This window comes from Gymnoscopelus microlampas (genome assembly GCF_963454915.1).
Source record: "Gymnoscopelus microlampas genome assembly, chromosome: 3".
NCBI lineage: Eukaryota > Metazoa > Chordata > Actinopteri > Myctophiformes > Myctophidae > Gymnoscopelus > Gymnoscopelus microlampas.
Window position 1 is genome coordinate 57264430 of NC_139940.1, and position 24110 is coordinate 57288539.

The 24110-nt window shown below is 42.6% G+C and overlaps 1 protein-coding gene across 1 annotated transcript; it reads right to left on the reverse strand.

Moving 5' to 3' along the window:
* Nucleotides 1-4650: 4650 nt before the first annotated feature.
* LOC311041943 (beta-1,3-galactosyl-O-glycosyl-glycoprotein beta-1,6-N-acetylglucosaminyltransferase 3-like) lies at nt 4651-5937 on the reverse strand (the record flags this gene model as incomplete). The annotated part of the gene is made up of 1 exon (XM_084052424.1): nt 4651-5937. The coding sequence occupies one exon, from the start codon at nt 5935-5937 to the stop codon at nt 4651-4653; it is 1287 nt and encodes a 428-aa protein (XP_083908550.1).
* Between the last annotated feature and the right edge of the window lie 18173 nt (nt 5938-24110).

Consider the following 24110-nt stretch of genomic DNA (forward strand, 5'->3'; position numbering starts at 1 on the left):
TAATTGCTCACAGGTTCTCATTGGAAACAAGACCGCAAGGACTTTCATGAACGACCTGTTAAAAGGCATTATAATACTTCTCGATGGGATGAGGTGGAAGTCCTAAGTACCTTTAACCTTTGGCCGCAGTGAGATGAAGAGGAAGTCTGCAGTATATTAACACCTTATACAGGCCGAGCAGAGCTCTGATCTTACCTCACTCACAACACAAACTGTTGCCATGCATGCCTAACAACACCCATGAGCAGGGTTGCATTGCTCATGGGACGCCGTGCAGGAACCTATTTGACCAGGAGCACGCACAGGCACACGCGTAGATTTAAAACGACTTTAGATTCACACCTCAACAAAGTTTACAAAGGCTCCCGACTCACACCAGGTAGACTAACATAGAAAGGAGCCTAGACGCATATCAATTGTCCATGGTGTGACCTGTAGTGTAGGTGTTAAGCGACGTGCGCGTCACGTCATTAACCCTTCCATTGTGTTATGGTCATTGTTTACCCGTTTTCAAGTTTAAATAGGTAAAAAGTACCCTTTACATTTCTTTATTGGAACGAGGCTTCATGATATCCTCAGAAATAGCCATTTTAACGCAACAAAATTATTTATCATAATTTGTAATTAATTCTGATGGTCTCTATAAAAAAAAGTGACACTTGTGGTGTTAGGGTCCGAAATTACCCGGAAGAGAAGTGTGGCTCAATTCCCCCCAAATTGTCAATATTCAATGTTTACATGTTTGAGAGTGAGAGAGACTTGTCCTCAATTAGCATTTGCTATCAGGAGTAAAATAAAGTTTGAGTTTATGAAAAATAAATGACTTTTTACTTCTATGGTATACGGGTCATTTCGGACCCTAACACCACTAGTGTCACTATTTTTAATGATATTGACATTTTTTAAAGTTAAAAAACGAAAAAAGGATTTTTTTTTATAAATGTATTATGGATGTGGGTTCCAATTATTATTCTTAATTATTCTATTATTATAGCTAGATAACATCATTATCCATTGCCTTCATTATAGGAAATGTAATGAGTGAATTTCAAAAAAAATATATAATAGAAAACGAGATATATTGAAAGATGAAACCCTAACCCTAACCCAACATAATATATTAAAAAGTGTTTACATGAATATGAATGCATTACAAGTCAGCTATGAGGTGGGAGAAAAAAAAATGAAAATAATTATTTTTTGAGTATTTTGGGCTGATTTAAATCACGGGTCAAATTTGACCCGCTAACACCACAAGTGGATGCAGTTTTCTAACACAATGCAAGGGTTAAAATAGAGTGCAACCACGTTCCAATTCAGCATTGCAAGACTGCCCATGAGTGCAAGCCGCCACCTTTCCATATTTGCGCAAGACTGACATAATCATTATGACATCACCATCACGGTCAAAGAACATTGATAAGACAATCAGCTACATATAGTGAGCTAGCTTTGAAAGCTCTTATCAAGTTGCATGGAAGGCTTAAAAGAAAAGAAGACTAGAAAAAGTGCTCCTCGGAGCACAGGTCTCCGCCAGGTCAGGTAGGCTATTGTGGCCTCCTGGTGGCGCTATAATAGGCCAACGTGAAAAGGGTGCCATTTCTTCTTAGGCCTTGCATGACAATCGGACACTGACTGCATTCATGATTTGAGAAATGTTGTTAAAAACATGTGTTTCGCTAAATTAGACCTGTTGGTAGCGCTATAACAGGCCAATGTTAAAAGGTTGGCATTTGTTCCTCAACATAGTGTGAATGTGCGTGCAAAGTTTGAGCGCAATTGGACGGTGCGTTCATGATTTGCAGAATTTTGTTCAAAACAAGCCAATAATGCAAACTTTAGATGTCAATCTTAGCCAATCAGTATGGAATATGAAAAATCAAACACATCCGTCGTGATCACATGACTATAGAGATCATGTGTACCGATTTGCGTGAAATTTGGATAAAATTGGAAGGAGTAGTACAAAAAAATGTGTTTTACACAAGTCGGCCTCCTGGTGGCGCTATAAAAGGCAGATGTGAAAAATGCAGGTCAAAGGTTTTTCCTTGACCTATAGGGAGTGTGCATACAAAGTTTTACACAGATCGGTGCAATTATAGGTAAAAACACGAATCGGCCTGTTATAGCGCCACCATGAGGCTGATTTGAAAATGTTGAAATGTTAGTTCTTCCTCGGCCTAATGGGAATGTGCGTGCAACATTTCAAGGAAATTGCATGCTGTGTTCATGATTTGAGGCATTTTGTTCAAAACGGTGCACTCCTGCAAACTTTGGAAGGCATTTTTAGCCAATCAGGATGGAATATGAGAAATCTGAAAGACCCGTTTCGTTTAATGACTATAGAGATACTGTGTACCGATTTGTGGGATTTTTGGACAAAATCTGTAGGAGTACTGTCAAAAAATGTGTTTTGCACAAATCGGCCTCCTGGTGGCGCTATAACAGGCCCCTGTGAAAAATTTGGGGCAGAGGTTCTGCTCTGGTATCCAGGGACTGTGTGTGCACAGTTTGGCTGCGAGCAAGCCAACAGTGCCGGAGATTAGCTGTACACAGACAGATCGAATGACGGACACACGGACGGACGGACGGACGGACGGACAGGGGGTAAAACATACTCTCTCGTCATGCCTTTCAGCCTGGCGGAGACAAAAATAAATAAATAAAGATTTATACAAGTAGAGGCAGTCCCTGCTTCGTCTCACTCTAAGCTAAGGGGTCCTTGGCCTGACATTTTTTGAAAATTCCTGGTCTAACTAATTAGTGTGGTTGCCCTACAGGGCAACCAGACTATAGTTATCTTCACACTTTATTATTAGTGTGGTTGCCCTAACAGGGCAACCAGACTATCGTTATAGATAAACTTTGTTTGTTTCTTTCTAGATAAACAATACTTCGGGCCACTACTCCTCCCACAGTTTATTTTTCCCAATTTAGTGCTATATGTCAAAATGACCGGTCTGACCGGGAATCGTGCACTTGTATAAGGCTAAGAGATTAGTTGCATAGTTTTATTGATATTGATTTATTAGTGCATTAAATTTCCCCATCCACTTTAATGGAAAAGTGAAAAAACTAAAATTCAAATATTTTTTTCTCAGAAACCGTAAGAGCTAGAGTTACAAGACTTTGAGGGAAGGTTCATAGTTTATTGCCAAATTATTGAAACAATTATTACACCATTCGGCCTCATGGTGGCGCTATAATAGCCCACTTTACCTTTTGGCCTATAACTCTTGAACCGTAGGTCGTAAAATCAAAATTTATTTTCCCCTAGATACCTTGGGTCATTACGCAACTCCCCATATAGGCCACGCCCATTTGCGTCTGGATAGATTTTTTGATATTGATTTATTAGTGCATTAAATTTCCCCATTCACTTTCATGGGAATTGCAAAAACTCCCATTCAAGTATTTTTTTCTCGGAAACCGTAAGGGCTACAGTTACCAGATTTGGAGGGGAGGTTAATAGTTTTTTTCAAAATTATTAAGAAAATAATCACACCAGTTGGCCACATGGTGGCGCTATAACAGCCCCCTTTACCTTTTGGCCTATAACTCTTGCACCGTTGGTCGTAAAATCAAAATCTTTTTTTCCCTAGATTCCTTGGGTCATTACACAACTCCCCATATAGGCCACGCCCATTTGCGTATGGATAGATTTTTTGATATTGATTTATTAGTGCATTAAATTTCCCCATCCACTTTAATGGGAATTGCACAAACTCCCATTCAAGTATTTTTTTCTCGGAAACCGTAAGGGCTACAGTTACAAGACTTGGAGGGGAGGTTAATAGTTTTTTGTAAAATTATTTAAAAAATAATCACACCAGTCGGCCACATGGTGGCGCTATAACAGCCCACTTTACATTTTGGCCTATAACTCTTGAACCGATATTATTATTAGATATTATTGCTTTGACTGAAACACATTTAAAAAGTGATCATTGTTTTTCTACCATGGAATTATCAGGATTGAACCATAACATTTTGAGAAAAGACAGAATAAAAGCAAAAGGAGGTGGCTTAATGTTTTTAACTACAAAAAGTTATGAGATACACAAAGAAGAATTATTTTTTTCTAACACCTTAGAATACTTAAGCATTCTTTTACATTATGGTATGTAACTTCGTATAATCCTTATTTACAGAGAACCAAAGATGAAATTAAATATTTTTAAGAACACAATGAAATTAATGTTAAAAAATATATCTACAACACAAACTCTCATTCTTGGAGATTTTAATGATGACCTTTTAAAGACCAAAGACGAACATATAGACACATTTTTTTCAACATTTAATTTTAAACAATTAGTACATTCTCCAACAACAGATCATGGAAGTCTTCTAGATCACGTGTACTACAACAATGGTCAAGAAAATAATATAACTATTGAAGTCAAAGACACATATTATTCAGATCATGACTTAATTAGGATATATTTATCTACAAACCAAGAAAATGTTGTACTTGATATTAACTGAACTATTTTTTTCCTAATAATTACTACATTAACATAATATACTTGAATCACTGTTTTTTTTTTTAATTCAATTATTTTTTTATTTACTAACACTGCATTTTTTTTTAGATTGAAGTCTTGACTATATTTTAAAAATAACATTGGTTTGTTTACAATCTTTTTTTCAGTTTTTTTTCTCAAGGCGCAAGTTAGCAATTGACAGATTGCAGTCTTGTTTATGCAATGCTTTCAAACGGAGAATTGACTCGATCCATCTAATAGCATTGTCATCAACTTCTGGATCAAACTTGTTCGCCATGAGGTGATGCTGTTGAAATATCCACTGGAGATCACCAGTGCCATATACACATAAACCTCTTCTAACCACCGAAGTGCATGGAGGGTACGCGGCGCCTTCTGTTACATCACCAGCATGACCACTCCAATGCATCAGGCGAGCGATGGCATTCATGTCAGACAGGTGGTACATCCTGTGCGCAGGCAGTGACCCTGGTACAGAGCTCATCCTGTTCAGACTGGCCCACACATGTTCCTCGGGAGAATCCGTGTCGCGATTCCACTCAATAAACTTCTGAATCTCTTTGTTCTGCAGCACGTGTTTCACAAAGTCTCTCGTGACCACAACGTAAGCGCTGCCTGAGAACATGGGGATTGGTGGGGGGGTTTTCCTGATTCCTGTATTGGCGATAGTATTGATATGAGTATGATCAGTATCGGTGACTTGCCAGGCGTACTGCCAGCGGACCTTCTTACTGTCTGGCACTTCCTCAGACTCCATATTGTTCTTTCCATTGAGCATCTTCAGCGCCTGAACCATTTCTGCATTGGTCTTGATGGGGAGGTCTGTGCCGCAAGTGTTGAGCAGGTACCTCCACTGGACCGGAGAATTCACAAGGTCTTCGAAACAGTTTAAATCCGCTTGCACTCTTGACCAGGATCGGTAAACCACTCTTTCTAAGGATGAAGCTATGAAGACGTTAGGGAAACAGGAAATAATTGCAGTCACAGCTGTATGGAATATCTCTGGGGATTTCTTGTCCACGTGCACACAGTAGACGTTCTGAGGGTTGTAAACGGAACGCAGGAGTCTTTCAAACATCTCGACATCGGCGTGAATCACCATGGAGTAGGCAATTGGAAAGTCCCTTTCTTCCTCGCTGAGGGGCTCCGTGATAAAACCTCTTTTGTCTATGTAAGCTTTACAGTCCTTTGTCATGCTAAGGTATGACATCTCTGAGAGCCTCTGCTTAGACCCCATAAGCTGATCAATCTCATCTTTCTTGCCGACCATCTCTCCGTTGACGATGGCAGAGCAGACCTCTTGTGGTACCCGTGGCAGGCCGGGGGCCACTGGGCGCGATCCAGAGGGCCCATTCAGTAGGAATAGGATTCCTAAGAGAAACGCTATGCCTAAGAGAAAGGCATAGCGTTTCAGCCATTTACCACTCATCCTGGTTTGGTTTTGACCTATCTGCGGTTTGAACTGGTCCACGTCTGCTTCTGTTTGTATCTGTTCTTATTTGAAAATTAACAGGACTATTAATAGCTTATTTGACAAACTTCCACACTGAAACGTCTGTTTCACTTGTTCTGAGAAACTGTCTCTATTTATATTATATTGTGATGTCATCTATATGATGTCAGTACTGTACAGCGTCAGGCATCTCCATATCTGGGTGCAGTGTCATTCCAAGCCACCTGGCCATTGACCCCTATGGGTCCATCTATCTATCTATCCCATCCCAACAATACAATCAGAGAGCCGTGCGCCTTTGGAACCTCAACCACTAAGGAACAACTCACGGCCAAAGCACTGCTCCATTTCCCTCCCAACTTGCTACAAAAATCACTCATGCAAAAGTATATAAGTAATTCTACTTAATTTACAACCTTCACATGTGCCTCATTTTAAAATAATCATAAAGTGTCATAAAGTGTCTGCTCCAAATTTACTTCCGGGTGGTCAATCTCACCTGCCAATCACTTCTCGCGCAAGCGCTGACTCATTGTGACATCACACCATAAAGGGCTCTGACATCACGTGGCATACGTGTCAGATGAAAGTATATAAGCCGGCTTCTAAGCTAAGTCCAGCACTCTTGACAGACCTCTGCATATAGTCTATAAGCAGCTCTCAAAAAAATGAGTACTCCAGAAAAGCTACCAAAGCTAAACCCCGGTGAAGGAGAAATAATTCGTAACAACTTGGTACTTCTAAATTATCAGTGCAAGTTCATGGAAATCCGGAAGGAATTGCAGGAGCAGGCCTTCAAGACATCGACTCAAGTCCTTCTTTATATACAAAAACTGGAGCAGGAAAAAAGAAAAATGAACCAAAGAATTACAAAACTCGATTGGGATGCGAAATGGAAAGCTAATAATGCTGTTGCTGGGGATCAGATGGGACAGTCAACATCTGCTGGCCAGACAGGAGGAGCAGACGGAGGAGGAGACAGTGTTCCTGGGGAGAAGATGGAACAGTCAACATCTGGTGGGAAGACAGGAGGAGCAGACAGAGGAGGAGACAGTTTTTTTGATGAGATTGGTGATGAAGAATTAATTAACTGTGCTGCTTTTACTGAAGAAAACAAGGATCAGTCAAGATCTGAGTTGGATGAGGTGCAGACGGGGGAGACAAACATAAGACAAGCTAAATCAACAGCACAAGACCAACAAAAAACAAGTTCTCCAAAAAAACTCAAGCTGAACTCTCCCGCTACAAAAAAGAAAAGAGCAACAAAGCGTGGGACTGGGATGATGACTTGAATGATGCAGATTTATGCAGGCTGCATATTCTGCTTAAAGAAGAAACAAACAAAAAGCGACAGAGATATATGCCATATATGGGCATAAAAGGACACATACAAACAGATACATAGATCCCCATATATGGGCATGAAAGGGAAACAGACAGACAGATCCAGAGATCTCCATAATAAAGTCAAAACGGGTCCAATGACAACAGGTATAATGGGGTTTGCATTAAAGGGGGAACCGGCACTGTGTCTGCAACACAGTCGAAGGCACAGACAGATACAGAGATCTCCATTATGGGCATAAAGGGACACAGACAACCAGATACAGAGATCTCCATATATGGGCATAAAACTATGACAGGGGATCAGATGGGACAGTCAACATCTGCTGGCCAGACAGGAGGAGCAGACGGAGGAGGAGACAGTGTTCCTGATGTCCCTGACGTTGTTATTTTTGCACCAGGAGACCAGACACAACCTCGAGACATTGTTCTGTACAGAACTCCAGCTGATGCACCTAATCACAGACAAACTACACATATCAATTCACTCCACCCTATGTATGACCCAGCTGCCTATCCCTTGATCTTGCCATATGGAGATGCTGGCTTCAGCATCGACAATCCCATCCTCAAGGTTAATGCAAATTCAGCCAGAGGCAAAGTCACTCTTCAGGAGTTCTTCAGATTCCATCTACAACAAAGAACTAATTCTTTCAACACCCTTCTGAAGTCAGGGAGACTTACTCAAGAATACTTCTGTGATCAATACTCCAAAATTGAAAGTTGCCGGATGAAATTCTACAGGAGTAGGGAACAACAAGACAAGTACAGGGCCCACCAGTATTCAGGTCTGGATGATGCCCTAACTGCACAGCAAGCACAGCCAGGACAGACTGAGGCCACCAGGATTGGTCAACAGATAATTCTTCCAGGCTCACACACTGGTAGCCCCAGATACCAATTCAAGCGCTTTCAAGATGCCCTTGCCATAGCAGCCATATATAGAAGGTTTGACCTCTTCATTACCATGACGTCAAACGCAAGGAGTGAAGGTGTACTGAGTAACATCTTTCCAGGACAGCAGCCCACTGACAGACCAGACATTGTTAACAAAGTTTTCAAAAGGAGTTTGGATGAGCTCCTCCACGACACAAAGCTCGGCGTCTTTGGGAAGATGAAGGCTAGAATACACACTATTGAAGGACAGATGAGAGGACTGAAACATGCCCACATACTGCTACTCCTACATGAGATTTTGACTGTCGATGACATTGATCAAATAATTAGAGCAGACATACCTGACAAACAAAAGGAGCCAGAGCTGTATGAGCTGGTGTGTCGATTCATGCTACATGGACCCTGTGGCCCGGCCTACCCTAACAGCCCCTGCATGGTCAATGGTATCTGTACTAAGAAATTCCCTAAAAACTTCTGTGCCAACACACGACTGCCTCATGATGGTCATGGCTACCCAGAGTACAGACGGCCCATTGTCGGTCACACCCATAAGAAGAATGACTTTCTGTTTGACAGCAGGTGGGTCGTTCCTTACAACGCTTGGGTCCTACTTAAATATAAATGCCACATCAATGTTGAATTTGTTGGCTCCTTCCGTACCATCAAGTACCTGTACAAATACGTCCATAAAGGAGTTGATGTTGGCACTCTCGATATTGAAGACAGGGATGAGATCTCCAGATTCATCAATGCCAGTGTTATGTTGAATCCCTGATCATAACCTCAAATTGAAAGTAGGCGCACCAGTCAAGCTGCTTAGAAACCTGCAATCAGGTCCTGACCGCACTCTCAAGAATGGCACCAGAATGGTGGTAATGCAAATGATGGACAGAGTCATTGAGTGTGAGATTGCAGTAGGCACAAACAGGGGTGAAACAATCTTCCTACCAAGAATACCTCACTATGACAGAGGTGAGCTTCCCTTCACCTTCATTAGACGACAGTTCCCTATCCGCTTAGCATTCTCTGTTACAATCAATAAGGGTCAGGGCCAAGAGAATGAACGAGTTGGCATCTACTTGCCTAAACCTGTGTTCGCTCATGGCCAACTCTACACAGCCTTCTCTAGAGGAAAGAGAGCCAGCGCTGTAAAAGTTTTCATTGTGGATAATGACAAGGGCATTACTGACAACATTGTTTATAGCGAACTCCTTTAGGATAATGGGCATAAATGGACACAGACAGACACAGAGATCTCCATATACGGGCATAAAAGGGACACACCCAGACACATACAGAGATGTCCATATATCACAGACACAGATAGCTCCATATATGGGCATAAATGCACACACAGATGGGCATAAATGGACACAGGCAAACAGATGGCCAAAACGGGTCCTATGACAACAGGTATAATGGGGTTTGATTTAAAGGGTGGAGCATTCATTCCCTATTTACATCGTTCCTGTGTAGGCCGGTCCCCGACTAGACCCTCGGCAACCCGAAGGGCTAGACGCTTCGGGCGGCCGAGCTTCTAGTATATACAATTTGAATCCTGCGCCATGTCGGTTGTCAGTATGTACGAACGTTGTAACGTTGTATGTGCCAGTGTGACGTCATCTCACGACAGCATGACATCACGATGAGACGGTCGTCCCGAATATGGACACAACGCCAGTGTGACGTAATCTCACGACAGCATGACATCACATCCTACCTATAAATTCTAGGATGCCGTCAGATCGCACCAGTTCGACGGCTTCGACGGCTTCCATAGTGATAAGTTTAGGAGAGCACAAAACTCTCTCTCACACTGTGAGGTGCCTGTAAGGTGGCACTGCAAAGTGAACGACGCGTCACGCCAGACGTTCGGGCCGCATAGCGGCCCGAACTTCTAGTTTGGTTACATTTTGTACACACCAGAGGGCCAAGATATTTCATGATGTTTTTTTGCCAGACCCAGAGGGTCGGCCTACATGAGGCTTTGTCTGTCCCTCTTTCTTCCCTCTTTTGTCCCTCTTTTCTCCATATATGGCATAAATGGGAAGACGGATACACAGACAGACAGACGGATCCCTCTTTTGTCCCTCTTTTCCTCTTTTGTCCATCTTTTCTCCATATATGGCATAAATGGGAAGACAGATACACAGACAGATACACAAGTCATGCGAAGTCCGGCCATTCAGATTTCAACCACTAGGGGTCTAGCAGTACCAGGTCTCCTGGTTCTAGTTAGTGTGGTTGCACTAACAGGGCAACCAGACTATAGTACTCAATACACTTTATTTCTTTCTAGATAAACTTTATTTATTTCAAACCGCATCTCCTCCCACAGTTTATTTTTCCAAATTAGTGCCATATGTCAAAATGACCGTCTTGACCGGGAATCGTGCGCTTGTATTTTGCTAAGAGATTGGTGAAATAGTTTAATTGATATTGATTTATTAGTGCATTAAATTTCCCCATCCACTTTAATGGAAAAGTGAAAAAACTCAAATTACCTGGTAACAAAAGTTTCCAGATTTGGAGGGGAGGTGGACTGAAGTAGTGGAATCTATCGACTTCACCCACTCCAGCCGGAAGGCATGGCAGACAATCAACCTGCTCTCAGGGAGAAAAACAACACCCCGTAGGTGTCCAGTGTCAGCCGACGCCATTGCTTCCCAGCTCCTAAAAAATGGCCGCTTCCCTGAGGCAGACAAACACTTCACTCGTCTGACATCGTGTGAGGTATCATCTCTCTCCAGGGCAGCCAGCGTGGATGCTAACCTTTCGGGAGACTTCACGACAGCGGAACTAAGGACAGCAATGAAAAAACTGAAGCCGGGCAAGTCACCAGGTCGAGACAATATCCATCCAGAGTTTGTCATACACCAAAGTGAAAGAACATCCCACTGGCTTTGCTCGTTCTTCTCATCATGCTTCCGGAGGTCCAAGATTCCAAAGACCTGGCGCCGTGCCTCCGTCATAGCCTTGCCAAAACCAAACAAACCCCCCGAAGACCCGAAGTCCTATAGGCCCATCTCTCTGCACTGTGTCCCATATAAGATCCTGGAGAGGCTCATACACAGCCGTATCGAGCCAGTGGTGGACCCACAACTCCCCCCGGAACAAGCCGGCTTTCGCAGAGGCAGGTCAACAGTGGACCAGGTTACGCTACTCACTCAGGACATAGAGGACAGCTTTCAGGACAACGAGAAAGCCGGAGTTGTATTCCTGGACCTGACAGCCGCTTACGACACCGTGTGGCACCGTGGACTACATCTGAAACTGCTGAGGACAATCCCGGACCGGCATATGGTGAGGTTCATCATGGAGATGATATCCAACCGGAGCTTCATCCTACAGACCAGCGATGGCCAGACCAGCAGGCTCAGAAGGCTGAGGAACGGCGTCCCGCAAGGCTCCGTCCTCTCACCAATGATGTTTAACATCTACATTCATGACCTGCCAGATACAACATCCACCAAGTACGGCTATGCGGACGACCTGGCTATCATGCTTCGACGTCCAACATGGAAGGCGATGGAAGACGGCCTCAACCGAGACATGGGCATCCTGGCAAACTACCTCCAGAAGTGGCATCTTCAGCTCAGCATGGGCAAAACAGTGTCTGCAGCTTACCACCTCTACAACCGGGAAGCAAGAAGGGAACTGGATGTGCATGTTGGCAACCACCGCCTGGAGTTCCAGCAAGCCCCCAAGTACCTCGGCGTATGCTTGGACCGAACGCTCTCCTACAAGCAACATCTGGATGAAGTGAAGGCCAAAACAACAGCAAGGGTCTCGCTCATTCGACGCCTAGCAGGTTCAACTTGGGGAGCTTCCCCCCAGACCCTACGTATATCCACGCAAGCCCTGGTCCTGCCCGTAGCAGAATACTGCGCCCCTGTCTGGAGCAGAAGCCCCCACGTCAACAAGGTTGACACTGTCATCAACAGCGCTCTCCGGACAGTAACTGGTTGTCTGAAACCCACCCCTGTGTCCTACCTGCCAGTCCTAGCTGGAATCGCCCCAGCCAGTCTCCGACGGGATGCGGCTACCCTCGCCCTGGCAAGAAAGGCCCAGAAGTACGACTGGCACATCCTGCACAAAGCCACAACAACACCGGCACCACCAGGCAGGCTCAAGTCTCGCCATCCCTACAACAAGGCAGCACAAGAGATGCTACAGTCTATCCCTGAGGACTTGTCCAGAGACGCCTGGCTGGCAGCATCGTGGAAACGGTCATGGGAGACAGCTGGACCCTCCCGTATCCAGCGACACATCCAGGACCCAGGAGGAGGTGTAAAAGGAGAAGACATGCCACGCCATCTATGGACCTCGCTGAACCGTCTGCGCACTGGAGTCGGGCGCTTCAAGTCTTCTATGAAGAAGTGGGGCCTAACGGACAGTGCGGCATGCGAGTGTGGCGAGCCTGAACAGACTGCCGAGCACATTATCACCGGCTGCCCCCTATTCAGCCCACCCTCAGAAGCTGGTCTTTTCGACTTAGGACCAGAGACGAGGGCGTGGCTGCAGGACACTGAGTTGGCCATCTGATGATATACGAAAGAAGAAGAGGGGAGGTTCATAATTTAGTCCGAAATTATTAAATTATTAAAATAAAATATAATAAAAATAAAATAAAATAAAAATAATTACACCAGTCGGCCTCATGGTGGCGCTATAACAGCCCCCTTTACGTTTTGGCCTATAACTCTTGAACTGTAGGTTGTAAAATCAAAATTTATTTTTCCCTGGATTCCTTGGCTCACAACGCATATCCCCATATAGGCCACGCCCATTTGCGTCAGGATAGATTTTCCGCCATTTTGATTTTTTTTCAAAACACACTTTTTGCACCTTTTCCTACAGATTTTTTCCAAATCTCACAAAAATCGGTACACGTGATCTATGGACCCATGCAATAAACCTATCCAAACGGCATTTTGATAGTCCTTACTGTTCGTCTGTAATTGGCTTCCAAAGTTAGTGGGAGGAGCCCGTTTTACCAAAAATGCCAAAAATCACCAACGAAACGTTGAACCAATTTTGAATCACATGTCGAGGGTGGTTTACTCAACGAATCCCCAAAAGCATTTCCACTTTGACACATAGGGGGCTTCACAAATGCGCAAAACGTAACCGTTCCATGCAAAAACAAGTTTTTTGGGGGGATCAATCCTCTCAAAATGAAACACAAGTGATCTCAGGAATTACGTAACAATATGATCGGCCCGTTACATTTGTGGGAGGGGCCTATTTCCTAAAATCAAAACGGCACGCATCACGAATCGAATGAATCACATGTCGCGCGGGCTCCGACGGTATTCCTCCCGGCATATTCCTCGGTCCAGGCGGCCGCGACACTCCTCCCACAATTTATTTTTGGGGCGGTGTAGCCGCCCCCTATAAGTGAGTTTTGGACACCGACCAAAAAAATTGTGTACCCCCTAACCCTTCCATTGTTAATGCAAATCGATACTTTTTTCATATCAGCCAATCACATTACAGCTAGTGTCATCACCACTAACTGTAATGTGATTGGCTGACTTTGCAAATTCAGGACTGTGATTGGCTAGCGAAACACATGACACATGTGCAGCCCTAGCAGTATGGACTTTTAAAAAAGTCATTTATCCTTTTTTTAAAGTGAGTCATGTTGTGATGACCACACACCGCCCACTTCACACTGGGTGTGATTTTTCCTAATTTAGTGGCATATGTCAAAATGACCGGCTTCACCGGGAATCGTGCACTTGTATTTTTCTAAGAGATTGGTTGCATATTTTAATTGATATTGATGTATTAGTGCATTAAATTTCCCCATACACTTTAATGGGAAAATGAAAAAACTCACATTCAAATATTTTTTTTCTCGGAAACGGTAAGGGCTAGAGTTAGACTTTGAGGGGAGGTTCATAATTTAGTCCAAAATTATCAAAAAAATAATTACACCAGTCGGCCTCATGGTGGCGCTATAACAGCCCCCTTTACGTTTTGGCCTATAACTCTTGAACCGTAGGTCGAAAAATCTAAATGTTTTCCTCAAAACACACTTTTTGCTCCTTTTCCTACAATTTGTTTCCAAATCTCACAAAAATCGCTACACGTGATCTATGGACCCATGCGATAAACCTATCCAAACGGCATTTTGATAGTCCTTACCGTTCGTCTGTAATTGTCTTCCAAAGTTAGTGGGAGGAGCCCGTTTTACCAAAAATGCCAAAAACGAAACGACCAATCGATCCCAAATTTGCATCACATGTCGAGGTTGGTTTACTAAACGAATCCCCAAAAGCATTTCCACTTTGATCCATAGGGGGCGCCACAAATGCGCAAAAAGTAACCGCCACAAATGATGCAAAAACATTATTTCGGGGTGGATCGATCCTCTCAAAATGAAACGCAAGTGATCTCATGAGAGACGTGACAATGTAATTGGCCCAGCGTCCGACAGTATTCCTCCTGGCGTAATCCTCCTGGATTCCTTGGGTCATTACGCAACTTTCCATATAGGCCACACCCATTTGCGTCAGGATAGATTTTCCGCCATTTTGAATTTTCTTCAAAACACACTTTTAGCTCCTCCTCCCATAAATTTGGTCCAAATTTCACACAAATCGGTACACATGATTTCTGGACCAATGCGATACTCTGGACCGAAACAGATTTTTGATAGCCCATACCGTTCGTCCGTAAATGGCTTCCAAAGTTAGCGGGAGGGGCCCGTTTCACAAAAAAGCCCACAAATCACGAACGAAACGTCCGGTCAATCCCAAATTTGAATCACATGTCAAGGGTGGTTTACTCAACAAATACCCAAAATAATTTCCACTTTGATCCATACGGGGCGCCACAAATGCTAAAAATGTAACCTTTTGATGCAAAAAACGTATTTTGCCGGGATCAATCCTCTCTAAATGAAACGCAAGTGATCTCAGGAGTGACGTGACAATGTAATTGGCGCAGCCTCCGACGGTATTCCTCCCAGCGTATTCCTCGAGTCCCGACCGGCGTCGGCGCAACCACACTTTGCAATTGCCCTGAATTGCGACGCGTCTAGTTGAAGCTCTTGTCACACTGTTTAAAGTGGAAAGGTTTTTCTCCCGTGTGGATACGCAGGTGTCTCTTCAGGTTAAATAAATGGCTGAAAGTTTTGTTACACTGTTTACAGAGGAAAGGTTTTTCTCCAGTGTGGATACGCTGGTGTAACTTCAGATTATATAAATGACTGAAACTCTTGTCGCACTGTTTACAGAGGAAAGGTTTTTTTCCGGTGTGAATGGGTTGGTGTGTCTTCAGGGCACTTAACTGATTAAAACTTTTGTCACACTGTTGACAGAGGTAAGGTTTTTCTCCAGTGTGAATGCGTTGGTGTGTCTTCAGGTTACCTAACTGGCTAAAACTCTTGTCACAACGTTTACAGTGGAAAAGTTTTTCTCCAGTGTGAATGGTTTGGCACCTAACTGGCTAAAACTCTTGTCACACTGTTTACAGAGGAAAGGTTTTTCTCCCGTGTGGGTACGCAGGTGTCTCTTCAGGTTAACTAAATGGCTGAAAGTTTTGTTACACTGTTTACAGTGGAAAGGTTTTTCTCCAGTGTGGATACGCTGGTGTAACTTCAGATTATATAAATGACTGAAACTCTTGTCGCACTGTTTACAGAGGAAAGGTTTTTCTCCGGTGTGAATGGGTTGGTTTTTCTCCGGTGTGAATGGGTTGGTGTGTCTTCAGGGCACTTAACTGATTAAAACTTTTGTCACACTGTTGACAGAGGTAAGGTTTTTCTCCAGTGTGAATGCGTTGGTGTGTCTTCAGGTTACCTAACTGGCTAAAACTCTTGTCACAACGTTTACAGTGGAAAAGTTTATATCCAGTGTGGATATGCAGGTGTCTCTTCAGGGCACTTAACTGACTGAAACTCTTGTTACATTGTTTACAGATGTGAGATTTCTTTCTTATGTAAGTATTCTTTAATTCTCCTGGTTGAGTGAAAGTCTCTGTAAACTGTTGATGACTGTAAGACGTTGGTTTGTCAGTGTCTTCATGTTCCTGGCTGGTTCCACAGCTGGTGGTGTTTTGCTGACAGGCTGCTGAGGGGATCTGTCCGGACATCATTTTGCAGTAGAGGTCGTGGGTCCTCTGCATGTGTTTAAAGAGAGTTGTCAAGGCAGACGTACACTTAGCACAAGAGAACTGAGTCAGGAAGTATTCAGACTCTTTCCTTCTAGGAGTGGTGGTGTATCGTCAGAGCTGCTGCTATGGACTGTGATGAAGACAGAGTTGGTTCTGCTGGGGCTGGCAGATATCTCCTTATGTTCTTTTTTCTCTCAGGACACAGTTGGACTCAGTGGGATGAATTGGAAGCCTTAAGTATATCTTTATCCTTTTGCCTCGGTGGGATGAATATTTCTCGATGGGATGAATACTTCTCGATGGGATGAATACTTCTCGATGGGATGAGGTGGAAGTCCTAAATACCTTTAACCTTTGGCCGCAGTGAGATGAAGAGGAAGTCTGCAGTATAATAAGACCTTATACAGGCCGAGAAGAGCTCTGATCTTACCTCACTCACAAGTTACAAACTGTTGCCATGCATGCCTAACAACACCCATGAGCAGGGTTGCATTGCTCATGGGACGCCGTGCAGGAACCTATTTGACCAGGAGCACGCACAGGCACACGCGTAGATTTAAAACAACTTTAGATTCACACCTCAACAAAGTTTACAAAGGCTCCCGACTCACACCAGGTAGACTAACATAGAAATGAGCCTAAACGCATATCAATTGTCCATGGTGTGACCTGTAGTGTAGGTGTTAAGCGACGTGCGCGTCACATCATTAACCCTTCCATTGTGTTATGGTCATTGTTTACCCGTTTTCAAGTTTAAATAGGTAAAAAGTACCCTTTACATTTCTTTATTGGAACGAGGCTTCATGATATCCTCAGAAATAGCCATTTTAACGCAACAATATTATTTATCATAATTTGTAATTAATTCTGATGGTCTCTATAAAAAAAGTGACACTTGTGGTGTTAGGGTCCGAAATTACCCGGAAGAGAAGTGTGGCTCAATTCCCCCCAAATTGTCAATATTCAATGTTTACATGTTTGAGAGTGAGAGAGACTTGTCCTCAATTAGCATTTGCTATCAGGAGTAAAATAAAGTTTGAGTTTATGAAAAATAAATGACTTTTTACTTCTATGGTATACGGGTCATTTCGGACCCTAACACCACTAGTGTCACTATTTTTAATGATATTGACATTTTTTAAAGTTAAAAAACGAAAAAAGGATTTTTTTTAATAAATGTATTATGGATGTGGGTTCCAATTATTATTCTTAATTATTCTATTATAGCTAGATAACATCATTATCCATTGCCTTCATTATAGGAAATGTAATGAGTGAATTTCAAAAAAAATCATAATAGAAAACGAGATATATTGAAAGATGAAACCCTAACCCTAACCCAACATAATATATTAAAAAGTGTTTACATGAATATGAATGCATTACAAGTCAGCTATGAGGTGGGAGAAAAAAAAATGAAAATAATTATTTTTTGAGTATTTTGGGCTGATTTAAATCACGGGTCAAATTTGACCCGCTAACACCACAAGTGGATGCAGTTTTCTAACACAATGCAAGGGTTAAAATAGAGTGCAACCACATTCCAATTCAGCATTGCAAGACTGCCCATGAGTGCAAGCCGCCACCTTTCCATATTTGCGCAAGACTGACATAATCATTATGACATCACCATCACGGTCAAAGAACATTGATAAGACAATCAGCTACATATAGTGAGCTAGCTTTGAAAGCTCGTATCAAGTTGCATGGAAGGCTTAAAAGAAAAGAAGAAAATAAATAAATAAAGATTTATACAAGTAGAGGCAGTCCCTGCTTCGTCTCACTCTAAGCTAAGGGGTCCTTGGCCTGACATTTTTTGAAAATTCCTGGTCTAACTAATTGAAGCTCTTGTCACACTGTTTAAAGTGGAAAGGTTTTTCTCCCGTGTGGATACGCAGGTGTAACTTCAGATTATATAAATGACTGAAACTCTTGTCGCACTGTTTACAGAGGAAAGGTTTTTCTCCGGTGTGAATGGGTTGTTTTTTCTCCGGTGTGAATGGGTTGGTGTGTCTTCAGGGCACTTAACTGATTAAAACTTTTGTCACACTGTTGACAGAGGTAAGGTTTTTCTCCAGTGTGAATGCGTTGGTGTGTCTTCAGGTTACCTAACTGGCTAAAACTCTTGTCACAACGTTTACAGTGGAAAAGTTTATCTCCAGTGTGGATATGCAGGTGTCTCTTCAGGGCACTTAACTGACTGAAACTCTTGTCACATTGTTTACAGATGTGAGATTTCTTTCTTATGTAAGTATTCTTTAATTCTCCTGGTTGAGTGAAAGTCTCTGTAAACTGTTGATGACTGTAAGACGTTGGTTTGTCAGTGTCTTCATGTTCCTGGCTGGTTCCACAGCTGGTGGTGTTTTGCTGACAGGCTGCTGAGGGGATCTGTCCGGACATCATTTTGCAGTAGAGGTCGTGGGTCCTCTGCATGTGTTTAAAGAGAGTTGTCAAGGCAGACGTACACTTAGCGCAAGAGAACTGAGTCAGGAAGTATTCAGACTCTTTCCTTCTAGGAGTGGTGGTGTATCGTCAGAGCTGCTGCTATGGACTGTGATGAAGACAGAGTTGGTTCTGCTGGGGCTGGCAGATATCTCCTTATGTTCTTTTTTCTCTCAGGACAAAGTTGGACTCAGTGGGATGAATTGGAAGCCTTAAGTATATCTTTATCCTTTTACCTCGGTGGGATGAATACTTCTCGATGGGATGAATACTTCTCGATGGGATGAATACTTCTCGATGGGATGAATACGATGAATACTTCTCGATGGGAGGAATACTTCTCGATGGGATGAATACTTCTCAATGGGATGAATACTTCTCGATGGGAGGAACACTTCTCGATGGGATGAATACTTCTCAATGGGATGAATACTTCTCGATGGGAGGAACACCTCTCGATGGGATGACGTGGAAGTCTCAGATCCTTCTAACCTTTGGCCTCAACGGGATTAAGAGGAAGTCTGCAGTAAATTAAGATTTTATACAGGCCGAGCAGAGCTCTGCTCTTACCTCACTCACAACACAAACTGTTGCCTAACAACACCCATGAATGCAAGCCGCCGCCTTTCCGTATTTGGGCAAGACTGACATCATTATGACATCATCACCATGACGGCAGAGATGCGACACGATGCGATGCATGCTTAGCTTGTAGATCTGCTATTTTCAAAAGATTTCTATACATTAATTATACATTTGAAAACTTGTGAAATGGGACATTCTGCATAATGACTACTTTTACTTTTAGCACTATAAGTATATTTTGATACCAATGCCTTTGTACTTTTACAAGTACAATTACATTTTAAGTTAAGTAAATTAAGTACATTTTGAGTACCAAACTTTTATTTGTAACAGAGCATTTCTACAATGTGGTATTGGTACTTTTACTTAAGTAGCCTACAGCATGTACGCACACCTCGGCTTCCAAACTCTCAGGTGGCTGGTGTGACTACACTCACGTATTCATTCGTTCTGCTCTGTGTCTCTTCACACAACCTCCCCTGCTGCTGTCCTCTTCAATCCCTTCTGACACCTTGGTTTCTCTGGGCTCTGCTTCCCCTTCAAACTGTCCCGCCTCCTCTTTTTTACCTATCAAAACCACACCTTCCTTCTCTTTCATTCGTCCGTGCCGTGGTGACATAACGTCTGGCAACATTGGCCATGACCGTGTCCTTGGGCGTGACCCCGTGACCACCTCTCTGCCACTGAATGTCTCTCAATGAAATGGACTAAGGGACCGGGGGAAAACAATTGTAAAACGCACAGTGCAAAATGGTTGTACAGAAAATAATAAGATGGTGGTTGTTAAATGGGAAAATAATTATACATTAAGCACCAATAAAAACATTTACAAAAATGTTAAGAAACCCCCGTTTCACCTATATATATATATATATATATATATATATATATATATATATATATATATATACACACACACACACACACACACACACACAGAGAGATGCGTAGCATTCTTAGCTTGTAGATCTATTTTCAAAAGATTTCTATACATTAATTATACATTTGAAAACTTGTGAAATGGGACATTCTGCATAATGACTACTTTTACTTTTAGCACTTTAAGTATATTTTGTTAGTAAATACTTTTTTTTACTTTTACAAGTACAAGTACATTTTAAGTAAATTAAGTACATTTTGAGTACCAAACTTGTATTTGTAACAGAGCATTTCTACAATGTGGTATTGGTACTTTTACTTAAGTAGCCTACAGCATGTGACTACTTCTTCCACCACTGCATACTATCACACCTTCTTGATCCTTTAAGAAAATGATTTATTTATTCATGCAGACATACTCTGCTTTAAAAAATAGGATGGCGACCTTTATTTTACGGCGGGCAACATGACTAATATATTATGTTACGAAACAACGGCTTGTCTTCTTTCTTCAGTAATACTCTTACATTACGGTTTTCTAACTCATAGCATGCATATCATTGTTATTTTGATGCTGTGAAGTTCGCAACGAGAGGCTACGTCACCCTGTTGGCCAAGAACATGGCAGGCGAGCTCAAGGATGTGGAGGCAGTGTTGCCAGATTCTGTGAGAGAAACAAGCAACCAGGTCTAGGAAAAACCAGCCCAAAAGAAGTGACTATGAGCCACACAAGTACTTTAACATGTACATCAGCTATTTGAAAATAGCAGATCTACAAGATCACAACACGTCGCGATGCGACGCGTTGTGAGCTTGTAGATCGGCTATTTTCAAATCAAATCTTGCGGGGAAATTATAATACGCAGATCTGGCAACCCTGTGTGGAGGTGGGTTTTTGCAGGATGCCTACGCGTGTTGACGATGTCGAGAGGGCAGCTTCCCTTACTGAGTTTCCATACTGCATCTGCTTTGAAAGTATAAATAGTTATTGTCATATTGAATTGGGAATTGGCTAAAATATTGTTTTTTGAGATTACTCTCTAAACCATAACAACATGGTAAACTGTCTGTCATCACATGTAGATAAAGGAGGTGGCATGGTGCAGTGCTGTGGTTCTCAACTTGTGGGTTGGGACCCCATATGATTTATATATTTATTTGGGGGGGTGGCTCAGATGACAGTGTAGTGACAATTTAAGGACTTTTAAGACCATTTTAATTAAAGAAAAGAACAAACTATGCTATACATTACGGTCCAAACATTGGCCAAATTGTCAATTAATATTAGAAAGAGGCAGACATTGTGAAAATAGCCGGTGTTGAAGCGTTATGAGCTTCATAACGGCTTGTGTTGCGAGGCGTTGTGAGCAAACGACATGACTGTGTCTCAGGGAGGGAGATGGATTTGGCCATTTGGCGTACCAGGCATATGCCCGGTGGGCCGCTGGGCATATATATATATATATATATATATATTTTTTTTTTTTATATTTTTGCTCCCGTTTTAGGATCATTACGGCCATTTCCGGGTCGCGCGGCCCAATTATTAGCACATCGGGTGCCAGAGGTTTATTAAAATATTATACGTTCAGTGCCTGCATTTCTTCCATCCACTTACGTTGGTATGTTTCGTGCTGTAGAAGCCCGGACGCGGAAGTGCATGTAAACAAGCGTGCGTGCGAGACGGCGGAGGGTCCCGACTAATGCCTGGAACAATAATATTTCCAATGCGATCCTTCATTGCAGAGTGATCGCGTGGGCCCCACGTGGGCCCCACGTATAAAAATAAAATTGGGTCAGAAACGGTCCGGACCGTTTACGGCACTCCTCGTTTGGATTATAAAAAAACGGTCCGGACCGTTTATTGCACTCATTGTGTTAGTTACGTTAATGTTTGGGCTGGGATGCTTTCCAGCAGTGGTCTCAGTGCGGCTGCAGAGTTCATGTGCAACCTAGTTGGTGGCCTATATGCTTTACATAGGGTTGCTGGGCTGAAACAGTGACCCCCTATAAACTGACATTATTACAAGGTGAAATATCGTATCTATTATTCTTTCTTAAAGACATGCTCAGAAGACCAAAGGGCCAACTAGGGCCTTCTGAACCACCACCAGAGGTTCATCCACGTCATGTTGTGTGGTGGAGGACCTCTGTGGCTGAGTTCTGCAACAATGGCCTATGTTTGATCGGACCAAGAGGCTGCTACCCTCTGTCAATTAACACATGATGACTGGCGGTATCTTGAAAGCAGGAGTGGGAGACGGCTAAGCCCAAACACATCTATTGCTTCATCAGGGACCTTCCATGCCGGCAATGGACACTGCTGAACAGTCCTACATATAATGACCACCTGCAGTGGTGGAAAAAGTACTCAAATGTTTTACTGAAGTAAACGTATCAATACTGCAATGTAGAAGTACTCTGTTACAAGTAAATGTCTGGAATTCAAAATGTACTTGAGTAAAAGTATTGGTATCAAAATGTACTTAAAGTGGCAAAAGTAAAAGTACCTAATGTTTGAAAATAGCAGATCTACAAGCTCACAGTGTGACGCGATGCGACACATTGTGAGCTTGTAGATCGGCTATTTTCAAATAGCCTAGGTATAAAATAGGGCTAAAGTGGTTAATGTATGTTTTATAAAGTAGTCATTTATATTTGCAAAGTAACTAGTAGCTAAAGTTTTCAAATAATTGTAGTGGAGTATAGTGGAGTAAAAGTACAATATTTGCCTCTGAGATGTAGTGGAGTAGTAAAAGTACTGAACATTGGAAATACTCCAATAAAGTAAAAGTACCTCACAATTACTGAGTAAATGTACTTAGTTACTTTACACCACTGACCACCTGGCCCCTATACAGATACAGACCACTATAGATGTTTTTGACTTCAACTACTTGACCAACCAAAACATTATTATCCCATTGCTGAAAGGGAAAATACATAAATGCATAAACATTTGCAAAACTGTCTCTCAAAACACAATGGTATCTCGTTTATAGTCTTCCTACTCCAAGCCTTTGATAGGCTCTATGCACAGCAGCCATATTATCACTTCCTTCACAGGTGTTACCAATGATACTAATGAAGGCTCTGTTCCATTTAGTGTAGCACAGTAGTTCTCAGATTTTTGAATTTCAGATTTCCACAACCCCCATAACTCTGAGAGTGTACAAATGGACTTACGGGTCCATTTGGTTCCATTTGTACACTCTCAGAGTTACACACCCGTATTTGGGAGTGTTTCCCACTCTGGGAGTAACAAAAAAAAAGCATGGGTTTCCGAGGCTACTCTGGTAGTGACTCCGTCTGACCAGAATGGAATAGAGTCTTCATTAGTATCATTGATAACACCTGTGAATGTCTTACAATATGGCTGCTATAGGGCCTATAGACGGATTTCCGCGCGACGTCATCACAGAGCAGAATGCGCAATCTGCGCATGTCCGGGTGAAAGGCGCGTTCGAAAATACAGCCCTGAGCGGCAGTGAGCGCACTGGCCAATACAAACTAATAGGCGAGTGTGCTCCGGTGCGTAATTTCCAAACGCACCCATAGGCTTCCCCCTCCTCTGCGCGGTCATATTCCTCTCATGTTTACTAACAGGAAACCCGTCTATTAATACATGACTTACAGATGGTAGAGGCAACCATGCAATGCACCAACCAGCCTGTAGGGAGCAGTGTTGTTCAAGAAAACACTGCCTTGCAAAGAGGCTACAAGGGGCAGCTTTAATGTGAATTGGGAGTGAGCGGTGGTGGCCAGTAACAAAGTACATTTACTTGAGTACTGCACTATGTTTTAACAGCAACGTATTTGTATTAAAAAAGAAAATGTAGCCTACTTTGTAATTTGTGCTTTTTGTTTAAATCAAGTGC